At 40.8% G+C, this 14878-nt stretch overlaps 1 protein-coding gene across 1 annotated transcript in view; it reads left to right on the top strand.

Moving 5' to 3' along the window:
- Positions 1-14878, top strand: part of TSPAN15 (tetraspanin 15) — a 167462-nt gene that overhangs the window by 67895 nt on the left and 84689 nt on the right. The window contains exons 2-4 of the mRNA XM_078661085.1: positions 4943-5128; positions 10770-10844; positions 12251-12346. Coding sequence (XP_078517211.1) covers positions 4943-5128; positions 10770-10844; positions 12251-12346 — 357 coding nt within the window. The remainder of the gene's footprint in view (positions 1-4942; positions 5129-10769; positions 10845-12250; positions 12347-14878) is intronic.

Raw genomic sequence — 14878 nt, 5'->3', positions numbered from 1 at the left:
CCATAATTAAGGCCTTATTCTGTTTAACTGGCTGTTGTCCACCTGGAATTTGTGTATGTTTTCCTTTAGGGAATTCTCCCCTACCTGGTCCCTCCTGGATGATGGTGTTATTTTCATACATATTGCCTTGATCATTGTAAAGCACTCTGATACCCGCAAGGGTTATGTTCGCGCTATATAAATCTTTACAAATAAATACCAAATATATTATTGATCTCAGCACTGTAATTGACATGTGTTACTGTTACTCTGCTAACTTTAAGACAACTGGGATATAAACCTCAAAAAATCGAAGACCTGAGGGTCCCACAAGGTGTGAACAGCCAGTCACATCGAGCGATGTTGCGGACTATGGTGTACAGATTGGTGTGACCTATAGGGAAGTTTGGCAATGCCAGATGGGCTAGTCTAACAGATATGGGGCAGTTTTGTGGCTCTGTCTGGGACTGTTTTGTGGCTGCCAGAGGGCTGCTGTTGTAAACCTCTTTAAATAAGCACTTTGCAGAAGTATCAAGAATCACTTTGCAGGCTGTTGATAGAGCTATCTCATTGCATGCAGCGTGGATGGAATAATCCCTGTTTGTGGGTAGAAGAGAAGGGATGTCTCCATTTTTTTAATCTTTTTGACAGGGAAGAAACGTAATGAATTTCACAACAGAGTTTCTCATTTATGACCACATACATTGTCTGCAGCTAGCACAAATACATGTGGTTCCCCACTCCTCCGAAACCACTCAGACAGCAGGTCTTAAAGTTCAACTTTCCTATTATACTTCACCCCTGTGTGTTACGCAACTTGTATTTAAGTTTTAATGTTTTTTTTCCTATAACAGACGTATAATATACTATATTTAAAGAAACTATGCTGAAATTAAAAGTATATGGTTTTAATATGGTTTGTTATATTTAGCAATCTGGTTGTATAAATTGGTTAAGTATCACGAGATTTAAATTATTGTTCTAATGCGAATAAATAGGATTGGTGGTTGATTGATTTCTGTTATGATGGGACAAAGTAGAATAATTTTAGGATTCGGATTCCTTCCCAATCTTTACATTTTTATGGCAAACTACCAATGTTTTACTGCTGCCTGCTTCCCTGAGGTGCCTTAAGCGCTATAACCGTGATTTGTATAATTTTACCCTATATTCTTTGATAATACAGCTATGGTTGTTCTTGTATAAATGACTAAAGAAATGAAGTCACTTGTGGAGAAAGATCCCTGCATGCACTCCTGTGCTTGAACCTTCAATACGAGTAAAGAAACCAAGATCCAAGCAAGTTTTCTGCATTTGATTTCAGAGAAAAATATTTTGTGTACAGCAGATGCCATACTTTAACAGAGCACAAGACACACAGAAGATGGGCGAAATGCAGAACAAATCAAACACTCAGCCCGTAAGAACAATGCAAAAGAAGGTTAGATTCATCCCAGATCTCATGACTGGGGGTTAGTGTTTGATTTGATCTGCATTCTGTCCATCATCTGTGTGTCTTTTGCTTTCCTACCCTAAGTACACCAGGTATGCCTAGATGTGGCTCACGGGCTCACTGTGTCACTGGTTTTAAGCTTGCCTGGCTGATGAGCGGCAATGCCCCGAAACCGGTCCCAGGTTGCTTGTTTCCGGTCCAGGGAGGACCTGGCTTAGCAGTTCGGGCTGGACTGTTCTCATGAGGAACAGGGTCAAGACTGATTTGCATATGGATGGGTCTACACTGGGGTGGCATGTAGAGCAAACGAACAATGGATTCATCCCAGATCTCTTAGCTGGGAAGAATGTTTGATTTGTTCTGCATCCATCATCTGTTCTGTTGCATACCTTAACAGAGAGCAACACATTTTGCTCAATAGTGTGTAGGAACATTTGTTTTTAGAATTACCCACCTACGGGCCGCTCAGAATTCAGCTTACTATAGGTGCTCGCATGTGACCAGACAAGACCCTCCGGGCTACATTTTCCTAATGTGATTAGTTTACATAGAGGGATGTTTCACCAGGAGAGCTTACTGTATTGACCCGCCCCAGGCCTTATTTGAATTAGTCTGATGCACGTGTTTAATTCCACTCCTTTCTTATTTTTGTTAGTCCTTTACTTGGCTTTCCCCCTGGCAGTCCTCGTATATCTACAACACTGTATATTGGAGCAGTACACAAATATATAAAGTTTAGTTACCCTGAGGTGTAATACTTCATAATCGAGATTTTGTTTTATGTCCTGGTTGTTGTTTTCTTTCCTTCGGCCTCTGTGTTGTCTTTAGTACTTTATTTTCTTTTTGAATTTTGTCTGGCATTACTCGTTGTTTAGTTGCTTTTTTCCAAAATTATTGCTTATTCATTGGTGCCTGACCGTCCTCTTAGGGAGAGCAACTATGCCATAGACATGCAGTCATGTAGGGCAAGGCACCTTTCATGGAAACAGGATTGTCCTATTTGTTTGCCTCCCTACCGTTCACTGTAAGTTGATCATTGAGATCCCAGGCAGAGAGGAAGCTTCAGAATAGTACTTTGTGCCCTGCAGTGTATCAGCAGAGCAACTGTTTAGACCATTTCTGTGAGACACTATAAAGCAAGACATTGCCATGGGGCGTTGTAAGAGTGCCACGAGTGTGGGACGCCAGATTGGCCCTAACTATAGCAAGTATGACCTCATTTCCAACTAAAGAGGGTTGCAAATAGACTATTTCCCAAGGGCGAAAAAACTCACTGAACCAGATCAGCGGCAGTTGTCGTGACACCTGAATGTTGCCTGCAGGATACTGATGTTTCCTGTTTCAGAGCTGTGAGATGAGGTGCAAGAACAACATTGTTGGAGTCAAATATGGCTTGTTTCAGCCAGCAAGATGGCCTTGGGCTTTTCCACGTTAACCTTTTATGTGGCAGAAACTGGCTTTGGAACAATGGCAGAAGTTTCTCAGAAGCAGCATGATGAAGTATTCTGTCTCCAGAGTATAGAGCCAGGGTTAGCAGAATTGTTCATCTGCCCACGAAGAACCTCCTATTGGTAATCTTTTGTCTAACATTGGTGAAGCAACTATGTATGACGAAGATGTACACTAAACACTTGTGTTTTTGGCTCTGCTTTTTAAGATCAGTAAGACCTCTTTCTGAATTCTACATGTACCTGAGGGTGGGTCTTCTTCCAAAGCCACTTCACTCACACATGAGAATGCTTACGTTTGCTAGGGAAATTGTTTACTTTGATGACCCCTTCCTACTCATGAAAATGTTAATCTTTCACCTTCTAGAGTACCAACGCTGCTGACGGATGCTTATTTTTGGCCATTGTCTGCCTCCTTTTCCTGGGCATCTTTGTTAACCTACCCCTGGAGAGGGTACTTCTCCATACACTCTAGTGTAGGCATATTTATTCCTTGGGACAGTGACCACACCACATTTGCATGGACAAGTCAGTAACTGTAGGCATCCTTCCCTGCCTGAACCTTTTGGAGGGTGTTCTCCAAACACCAAAAGAAAAGACACTGCCCTTCCCTGTACTCCAGAATATTTGTAGAATATGTCTACAAAGTGAACACCTCTCCACCAACTGCATTGCTTTGGATCATTTCACTCCATTATTCCTGCATTAAGTCAGTTCCCAGCAATAAACACTTGGAAAGACACAAGAGATGTAACAAGTCGAGCTCTACGAAATTCAGGACTTGTTGCAGACAGACCAGTATATCGATTGCCTGACTGTGAAATGGTCTATGTAAAACACACATCCATTTCAAACTTGAGCTTCCTTCAGGGCAGGCATTGATAAAACCAGAAACCTTATCTCCGTTCTCTGTGACTAGCCAGGATTGTGTGTGGTAGGAGCTCCCAAGGCCGGCCTGGGAATCCAACGCAGCCCTGGCAATTTTGTTGGATCAGCCCCCAAGGTGGGGGTACAAGTCTGAAGCACTGCTGCTTTTGCTGCTGGGGCGCGATATTGCAGCGCTGCTGCAAAACCGGCCCCCAGTAACAAAACTGACCCCGCAGCTGCAAACCCATCCCCCACCCTTCCAGACTCCTGGGGTAACTCCCAACACTCACCAGTCGGCCCTGGGAGTTCCGGATTAGCACACGAAAGCCTTTCCCTCTTGTACACATCTATTTAGCCAGTGGCTTTATTGCACAGACCTATGCTTTTAAATCATTACAAGTTGTTGGAGCCCTAACTTGTTCCATTCACATGGTAAAGGCTGGATGGAGGCATGGTCAACTATTGACCATGCATGGGTTTTACTTAGGCTTTCTCTATCGTTTGATCCAGAAAATATGTTTCTGGCAGTTAACACAACCCAACAACTGGGATGGAAATCTTGAAAAGTGGGCAGACTATGTAAGTTCCTCGTTCTTTGCTGGCTAAAATGGCACCACAGTGAGGAGGTCCCCACTGCCATGAATGTTTTTATTTTTTTACAACTTTGTTTTGCATTTTTAAGTTAACAAAGCACATCGCATATGATCATCGTACGCAATACATCAGGCCCACATCCAATGAGGAGAGCAAGTCACACAATAGAAAACAGAGGGTGACTAATACCAACCCTAATTCACACGCAATGTTCACATTTCAACAAGAGTCTGCATCTGAAGTAGGAGACATTACATGAATATCAGACGCGTGTAGTGTTCGTGACATTGCCATGTGGAGACCTTACTGCAGTAAATGTTATCATCTTGTACTATGTGTGTGTGTCAAATCCTGTCAGTCTGTGCATCATGAACTGGCCCACATCTGCAATGCCCCAGATGCACCTTGTACATTCAGTGCTGGCCCTGCAGTTGCTGTCTTTGTGTTTTGCACTGCTGTGGTGTTGGTTGTCATTTTATAGCTGCACTGTATGTATGTTTCCTTGTACTAGGAGCAGTGTCTTCCTTGCTCATTCCTAGCTTGGTTTAATTCTTCAGATTCATTCTAAAAGCTGTAAACATTCTGTTTCTTTCTACTGCAGCTCATCGGGTTTTTGGTTCTTGTGGTGGGTGTGTATGCTGAGGTGGAGCGGCAGAAGTACAAGACCCTTCACGGTTTATTCCTGGCGCCAGCCCTCATCCTCATCTTGCTGGGACTCGTAATGTTCATAGTTTCCTTCATCGGGGTCCTGGCATCCCTCCGGGACAACATCTGCCTTCTTCAAGTGGTAAGGACCTCTCTCTTGATTCTATTGGACAGATTGGCTTAGGGCAGGAGTTGTAGGAGTTTCCAATATTCTGTTGGCGTCAAGGGTGGGTAAATAGCTTTCGCCTTGAGAATCTGCATTATTGGGAAGTGGAATACCCTCCAAAACTTCACAAATGTGCCTACTTTGTCAGTTGTGGATATTTGGAAAAAATGTCATGCAGGCACTTGAAAATATTCACTTTACTACAGAATGACACTTTCTGAATGTGTCTGCCTGTTCAGAAGCAGATCTTATGTCAGACTCTTGGAATGACATAATTAGCAGGACATTTTCTTGCTTTAAACCGAGAACAATACAAGGTAAGCCAGTTCCCCTCAATGCGTCCCAGGGGATTCCACCCCCCACCAGTTTTCTCCCTAATTGGGTTACTGGGATGGAAGAAGGGATGTTCGTTTGAACTAGTTGAGGCTTGTAGCACTCTGTTTCTTGTGAGTGTTCAGCTATCTATGAAAAAGAATAACTTCTGTATAAAAGTTTCAAATTGAGAAAATAAATACATTATTTGGAGGTGTTATCATATGATGTACCAGCTGTTGGCATATGTTTCACTCTGGAATATAATGTCAATGAGGTTTTTATGGTAGTAGAAAAATACATGTAATCAAGAAAGTCTTCATTTACCTCTATGGTCTAAATACAAAGCGCCTTGAAACCTGATGTAAATCGGTCCAGCATTTATTGGTCAGATGGGTGTTGCTACCTCCATAGGTGTTTTTGAGAAAAACCTACATTTTTCCTGGCAATAAACCTCACAGGTTGAGCTTCAAGAAAGCAGATGTAGAGAACCTAAAACAAAATGAGTAACAAAACAAGGAATTCACAAAACCGTTTGGAAGCAAGGCAATGTTTCTTAGCCCATGACACACAATACGCTGACTTATCATGGTCAAAGCGCTCACATAACTTGATTCTCGAGTGAGCATTGATAAACAAGGAAACGCTTGATTGGACCAAATGAGCCACAACTATCGTTCATGTATTTTACTACAACGCCAAGGATTTCACTAACAGCATGAATTCATGAATTCCAAGTTTTGGCGTATACACATGTAAATGAAAAAAGACATTCGGATCAGCCTTTCCTTCAAATTTGAAGTCTTTGTTGTAGTACGATTGCTTGAGAACTGCTTTCTCTCAACTTGGGGATAAGCCTTGAGAAAGTCCAGGAGGACAAAACGCGTGTCGGCTGCCCATCTTGTCTGCATTGGAATGAACTTGATTGATCAGATACCACTACAATTGGGAATCAGTTCTTGAGAAATCACAAATTGGAATTTGATTGATAATTTGTGTCTTTGTTGTATTACATGTGTGAGGATAAAAGTAACAGAGGTTAGGTGTGCTTTGGTGCATTTGTCTTACAATTTGGTCTATGTAGTAAGCTATCACTTTAATTCATGTCATGTTGTTTTAGAATGTATTTACTGGTGCTTGGTTACCTTAGAATGTCCTATGGGTATTCCTGGGATGATGTCTGTTAGAGGCAGTTGATTTTTATTTCTCTTGAGTAATAGTTGCACTTTCTTTTGCAAAATACATCAATTTCTCCATCAGATTCATTGACATGACATGAATTAAAGTGATAGCTTACTACAGTCTAGACTGCGGCTGGGGCTGCAGGTCTAGCAGATTTTCACCCAAGGTGGGTGGGTAATGGCCCCATGAGAGCACCCTTGTACAAGGTCACATTATAAATGAATGCTTAAACACAACATATTGGACATATAGATGTGCAGATCTGATAGCATATCCACCGAATGTATATAATTATTGTGTGTAAGCTAGCAGTGCAGGAAATGGCCGGGGAAAGGGGGCACAGATCAGCAGCTTTGTGCATTTAAAGGACAGAGCTGACTCTAAGGGGCGAGTGTTCCAAAGATGTCCCCGCTTTCCACTGAATGCGTCAGCCTTGGCACTGTAACTCTGCTTACAGTGTTCTATTGTGTGATTCTGTTGCTGCCAAATGCTATTTGTCCCTTGGCTCGAGACCATGGCTGTCATTTCCTTTAGTGGCGCCTCACTTAAAGTATTTTCAAAGACCTATTGGGCCCCTCAGTAAATCCTTAACGATACTGTCAAATAATGGGCCTAGTTTGCATCACTGTGTCCTAGTGCAGGGGTGTCCAAAGAGGACCAGAAGCAGACCTGATTAATAAGATAACTGCTGGCTATGTGAAGAAGTTAATTTCAGTTAAATGCAAGTATATTTATCTTGTAAGGCTTGTATACTTGCACCCTTTATAAACCACACTATAGGAATACCTACTTCGATAGGTTTGCTTATATTGTAAGGCAGTTGGTCCTGACGAAAGCCAGAAACCCCAATAGAGCTTTCACATTGGTTGAAACATGTCGACCTAAGGATGAGAGTGAAAATTACTACCATCACTAGCCCATGCTTTGTTTAATATTACTTTATGAAGACCTAAATGAACTGATTACTCTCCCCTACTATGTAATGTTATGTCAGTTTATGGGCCTCTTCACCCTCGAGAAACTTTCAAGAGTTTGGATAGGGCATTCAAAATTAATATTGGGCTCTGTTTGCAGACCAACTTTTATTTATTGAACTCCAGCTAAAAAGCCCACCTTGGTTACTGTATAAGTGTCTCTGGGGTGAGTAGTGGATCCAAAGATGGATCATGCTGCCTTGATCCTTGAGGGTCTAGCGTCTTTAAAGGAAAGGTACCAGCCTTCGCAATATTGGGCTCTGATTAACAACACTTGCAAGAACCAGCTCCATGGTCTCTTATTTGCTGTCCCCTCCTAACCTACCCCTTCTGGCGGACCCATCAAATACATTTTTTGTGTATATATCATTCAATAGGGAGGTGGTGTGATTATACAGTCCTACTTCTCTCACTGCTATATTTTGTGTATTTATCTTGTGTGGTGCTACAAGGGCATTTCTGACATAAAGACCTGGGGCTGATTTAAAGATTTACTAACTGGGTGCTAATGGTCAATTCATGGAATGTGGAAAGTGCTCACTTGCGTATTATCTTTTCTTATTTAATCAGGTGTCGCACAACAGCCCATCCCACTAACTCTAGCCCAGTTGCAACCTTCAATTGGACTACAGCTGTTTGGAAAGAGGCCGATGAGGAACAAATGGCATGCATGTTTGGACTGCCCAGACTTTATATCACTGCTATTCCTTAACTTGTAAAAACACGTTTTTCTTAGGATTGTGTTACCAGTGCTGCTGCGTGCCAGGGCAATCCAACACCAAGGCTTTCTAGACTTTATGCCACCACTGAATTCTCCCGGTTTCTTTATTGCACTCCTATAGGTTTTTTTATAACCCATGCCTTCACACTTTTGTCACTGTTTTTCTATCTTACTCTTATTTTTCTTTCTTTTCTGCATTTCTTCCTGGTCTGGGTCAAAGTCTGATGATGAAAAACAAGTCCTGATCCCAACCTCTTGAAACGGTTGGAACAAATTAAGCACAATTACAGTGCCATTTCCACATAGTGTGGATGGAGGGAATGTAAGGGCCAAGAGCACATGGGCTGCAAAAGCAACACCAATGAAAATGGGAAACATTGATGTTGAGAGTAGACATGTAGCTGTTTTCATAGTAATCTCCCAGGTTTATGGCTTGACTGCCGGCACTCTGTCCGTCAGGGTGGCGGAGGAAATTACCTCTGGGCTGGCTGTCATCTCTGAATCGGACTGACTGTAATCAATCCGGATGATGGAGGTAATCTCTATACATTAAAGGACCTGCCGTAGCGGTGGTTCCTTTCAATGTACAAAAGGTTTGTTGGACTACCACCATTGTTTTTGACAGCTGTTAACCAAACTTTTTCAAAGTTTGTGTTTTTCATGAACAAACTCCCAATTCAGGAGGGAGCCACATCTTCCAGTTTAAGGCGGGCTGTTCTCATGACGAGCATTGTTGCTACGGATTTGAAAAGGAAGGTCCCTTGTCTAGAGGGGAATGGTGGGTGAAAAATGTACTGGAATGCGACCCGTGCAATTGCCAGTGGCTGAGGTGTGAGGACGGTGGAGTATTTTATATAGTGTGGCTGTGCGACCTCCCTGTTTAATACACTCACAAAACCATCTTGGGTCCAGTCAGGCTTGTTTGTAAACCTATTGCTCAACCCTGGAAAGCTGTGGCTTCGAGTAGCAATACTTAAATAATAGAACTAGTGTAAAGCATTTAGAAACACCAAGCAACCAGATAAGAAACTCACACAACACAAAAGAAATCCGACACCAATTTATAAAATATTTATGAATTTTTGGGCACCAAGATGAGCAAAATCCACCAAATAGTTCTAGTGATATAGATTTGTATGTAAAATGTAAATCTCAGCTTTTTAGTCCAAAGCACAAACAAACACTGGTATAATATTTTCTCCCATTATTTGTAAGTAAACGTATAGTAAACGAATACAAAGTGGATCTTTGCTAACAACAATATGTGACCAGAAGACAAATATTCGAAAATATATTATTTTATTTGTTTTTGATATAAAAGGATTTTTCTTAGAAAAATATTTTCACTATTAAATGAAGAATCAATACAGTTACTGAAATATAACACAATCGCCCATTGTGCATTAACCAAACAATGTCTCATTTAGCCAATGAAAATGGTACACATATAAAAAATGTAAATGATTGCAACCCTTATTTATACCCATTTATCTAATCCTACATGGCTATTTAGTATGATGTGTGTTATGTCAGGATTAGATCAAACACAAAATTCAATCAAACGCTAAACAAAGACAAATACATTAAAGTAGATCAATACAGATTTTGTAACGGACTACGAAACAATGGGGTCATGTCTAACATGGTTAGAATCTATGAGCGTTTCGGCGGGACGCCTTCATCAGGTAACCATACAAGTCTCATGAGATGTATACAAAGGCTTCGAACTGGGAAGCTCAGAATATCGGCTGATAGTGTCCGTAAATATATCTTCTACTACTTATGTTTAGAGACAGTGCTTCAAAATAGGTAGTGACTTGATGCAAAGACGGAATTCTCAAGGTTTTCCCCAGGATAGCCACAAAAAACCAGGAAAGAGTCCATCAATAATTGTGAACGACCATAGTGATAATGCATCACATTGTCTGATGAGAAGTCCGGATGGTATATAAACTGGTAAGCGGCATTTATCCCAGGCAGCTCGAGAATTATTCCTGAATATGTGTAAAAGCGCTGTCCCTAGTATTTAAAAGGATTTAGTACCACCATAAGACTTACTGACCGGATACTTAAGAAAGGGTAGAATAACCATCGAAATAATGGGGGTAATCCAAAATTATCCCGGCTCATCAAGTCAAAAAAGCTGCCATCTCCACCTGCAGACTCTGGGGTTGTGCAGCAAAGGGGTTCCTCGTGTGAAAACGCCGCCTAATATTTTCTCCCAAAAGTTTGATTTGCATTCCTGAATTTTTAAACCATCTATTTCTGCCAAAAGATATATCAAACCATCATGCCCGGGGCATAATGAATTGAAAACAAAACAGCAAAAGGCTTTTTTGGGAAGCCTTGATAAGTAGCAATGGCTTTCAGATCTGCTAGATGGGCTTCTGCTAGATGACTAACCATGTTTCCACCTTTCTTGTTTCAGTTTATGTACACCCTCGGAGCATGTTTGATTCTTGAACTTACAGGTGGCATCGTGGCCTTGATCTTCCGACACCAGGTACGAGAACTCGTTTGTTCCAGCTTCAGGCCTAACATATGCAGTACTAGGTAAACTTATACTTTTGTGTAAGTTATGATTGTTTGCTATTCACAAAGGAATGCTACTAGTAGTGTTACGACTGCAGAGTCTCCACTCCTAAAAAGATATGACTTGCCTATCTCTTTTAATGTGCGGAGATACCACAGTTGTCAAGGTAGGGCAGTCTTCTATTTTTGTGTGGGAACTCCACAATTGTAAAAACAGTACCAGGAAAAAGAAGCATAAGTTTACCTTTGTGAATCAGGCCCTTAATGTTCAATAAAATGTATTCTGTACAATTGGTTTGTACTTCACCTCGTTGATACGAGTAGCTATGCTAATCACTAACAATGCTGTCCACTATGGCCATGGACTGTATGAACTGCATGAGCAAACATATGGACCTCTTGTCTCGCAATGGCAAATAATCATCATAATAGGAAGAGGCCACGGATATAATGTCCATATATATTCCCCGCTCAGCTCGACTCCTAAGAATTGAGTCGAGTAAAAAGTTTTGTGTGCAAATTTTGTATCTGTAAAAAGGTGAATGTCGGCTAATTCACAATTACCTCATTTTTTTGCATGAGCAACTTGCTCATGTGTGCAGATGCCTACATCTATTCCACCCTATTGTATCTGAGCGCTGTGTTCCTATTAAATAGTGCACCAATGGTGTTCTCATGTAAGTTGTTAGAACCAAAGGAATGCATTTGAAAGAAGGAAGCAGACTGCCTTCCCCAGTAAAGCTATTTTTATCAATATTAATATCTTATATTAGAACTGTAGGAAAATCTCCATCTTTATAGTTATTGTTGCCGGTTTTGTTCTTAACCATGGTCATCATACACAGTCTGCATGACACACAGGTAAGTCACAAGGGCCGTGGTGTCTGCCACAACTGAGCAAGTCTCCCACATTAATTTACAGTTTTACTTCTGGAATGGAAGTAGTGCTAGAAGCAAATCCTTGAGCCCAGGTTTGTGAATCAGAAAAGTTTCTATAGGCTTGTGTCTTCTGTGGGTGTTTACCATTTCAATTGCTTTCCTTTGGACACCCCCCCCCCCATTTTGCGTAAGCAAATTTCCATTTGCATCTTTTATTTGTCCAAATGGCCAAGTTCATGGCAAAATGGTGCAAACGTTGCATGTTCAAATTACCATTTTGTGTAGCAAAGATACAATATTGTTCCGTGCTTTGGTGGTGGCACCAGCAGTGTATGCCCCCTCGGAGATGTGTAAGGATTTCTGGTCACCGTTCATCTGCAATGGAGCTATCTCTGTAAAAAGGGTATGAAAGTAACAAACATACACCAAAGGAACAATAATCTGCTCCCATTCAAGAACGGTTAATCGGATTATCTAATTTCATTTTTTCCTTTCCAGACTCTGGATTTCCTAAACTCTAACATCCGACGAGGGATTGTGAATTACTACGACGACCTGGACTTCAAGAACATTATGGATTTTGTTCAAAAGCAGGTTTGTTGTTCAGCCTTTTCCTCTATTACGCGAATGGTGATGCCAAAACTATTATTGACTCCAAAGATGTAAAAAATGTTTGCAGCAATGTAAATGAGGGGTGCCACTAACCACTTAAGTGGTACTGGCTTGACCCTCCCTACCCAGCAGAAGTTAGGCTTTCAAAATATATACATATATAATGTGTGTGTATAGGCATGTATATATGTATGTATGTATGTATATGTGTGTGTGTGTGTATATATATATCACACACACACACACACGACCAGGCCCTAAGCAATTTCTACAATTTGAAACTAAAAAGAAAATATACAAAAACACAGAAACAAGTAGACATCAAACAATTACACAAATTATGAGATTTTTACATTACTTCACAATCAAAAAATAAACGGCTACTTTAATGGGAAATTTGAAGCTTTTAAAATGTTTTTATATTTAAAGGACAAAACCATACGCTAGACCCTAGCATATTTCTGTCTGTTTTTTGCTCCTACTGGCTCCTCTTTTTTTTTTTTTTCGACACATACAAGTGCTTCAATTCATTTCAGGCCAATAATAGTCCATACTTCTGTTTGCTGTTCTTGTGCTACACCCATGAATCAAACTAAGGATGCCAACTTTAATTTATGCATTACATGGTCAAATTCCTGCACATTTGCAGAGTTTTTAACATTTTTAATTTTACATTTTGATTTCTGTATCTATATTGTAGTCTCCCACTAATAATTCATTTTCTAAACCACCGTGGATCCCCAGCGGTGCATGGACCACAGTTTAAGGATCGCAGGTCTAGCATACATGTACACACTATTTGTCCAAAATTAGTCCTGGCTACTAGCTGGTGTGCTGTAACGAGGGTGACCTTTAGGGAGCCTGTTACAACGTGCTGGGACATGTAGTGAATACTTAAAATGGTGATAAAATTCCACACACTGCTTTGAGCCATTCTCCTCATTCCCAACACAACGGAGACAATCAGCGTAAGGAACAATGGGCACAGAATGTCTCGCTGTCTCCAGGCACGGTTTCAACACTGACCCACTCTCTGCTTCAGGCTAAGCTTCCATTTTGAACATTTAATTGCTTAGAAATATAAACTGTATGTCCATCTGTGAGTGGAGCTAAGAGCAGTTTTGTTTTTGTTCAATGCAACCCAAGATTCGTCAGTAAGTTAACACTTTTTCTGCTAAACTGATTTTACACCTTCCGCAAGTGCTTGCATTCTTTAAGGATTATTAAGTGGTGTTAATACAAGCATTTGCAATGCAATAGGTCTCGCATTACTGAAAGTTTGAGCTATTGGCGTTGCATTATTATTAGCAGCGCCAATAGCTCAAACTTCCAGTAATGCGAGACCTATTGCATTTCAAATGCTTTTATTTTAACTTTAATCCATGTTGCACAGTGGGCACCCTGCTGTGCAATGTGGCAAAAAAACTTTGGCAAAGTCAATAGATCTCGTAGAGGCGAGACAAATCGGCTTAGCCAATTCTTGTTTTTGCGTACTGTTGCCTGGATCGCTATGCAGCTCTTTCTTTCACTAATAAATAAGCCAATTTAAAAAGCACAGACCACAAACTGAATTAAAAAAATAAGAACAGCTGAATGGACATGCAAGAATGAATGCCAATTATGCAAACATCTCTGCAGCAAGTATATAAAGACACAGAACTATCTTGTCGTTTTAGACCACTATTACCCCAATGTTGCAAATATTAAGTTATGTAAAGAGTGTTCCAAAACAATGGAAAGATCCGCGCACTCGTAAGTGTATCCTCGTCAAAATGGCGAATATATCTTAAGTGCAGATTGGTATAATCTCCAGAGGGTGAGATTTAATTCTTAAACTGAAAATAAGTGCTTTCCTCTTGCGGAGGATAGCATCTCCAGGATGCACTCTGAATTAAATTTCAATAATTCAAAGAGTAATCCAATGATGATATCAAACTTTCATTTTTAGTTTCTTTATTCTTTCTTTGTTCATTTTGTAATTCTGCTTTTATAACTTTTCAATTATGATCATTAGATCAACATGACAGTATATCCAAATAAAGGTAGGCCCAATGCATTTATAGCCATGCCCTTCATCGGGGGCTCATTCCCTCTAGACAAGCCGTGGAGCCTTGCGGGACCTTTGGATCAGTTTCATAACAAGATGCATGATGATCTAATCATAATTGAAAAGTTATAAAAGCAGATTTAATGTTCATGTCTCACACCTGTGTCACAAAAACAATAGGTTTCTCCCAGTGGTGCTAATATAATAACATCACAAAATAAGATGATGGACTGAGTGTTGAAAGTTTTCAAGCACTCACCCCCAGTCACAGATCTGGGTTTAATCCATCGTTATATAGCTCGCCAGGTCACCCCAGTTTGGGCCCAGCCATATGGAAATCATTCTTGACCCTGCTCGGCAAGGGAGCAGTCCAGCCCGAACTGCCAAGACAGGTCCTCCCTGGACCGTAAACAAGCATCCTGGGACCGGTTTCAGGATATCGCCCTAATGTTATTCTACCCTAAACC

This window comes from Lissotriton helveticus, chromosome 9 (genome assembly GCF_964261635.1).
Source record: "Lissotriton helveticus chromosome 9, aLisHel1.1, whole genome shotgun sequence".
NCBI classification, from domain to species: domain Eukaryota; kingdom Metazoa; phylum Chordata; class Amphibia; order Caudata; family Salamandridae; genus Lissotriton; species Lissotriton helveticus.
This window is presented reverse-complemented; position numbering and strand designations above follow the sequence as displayed.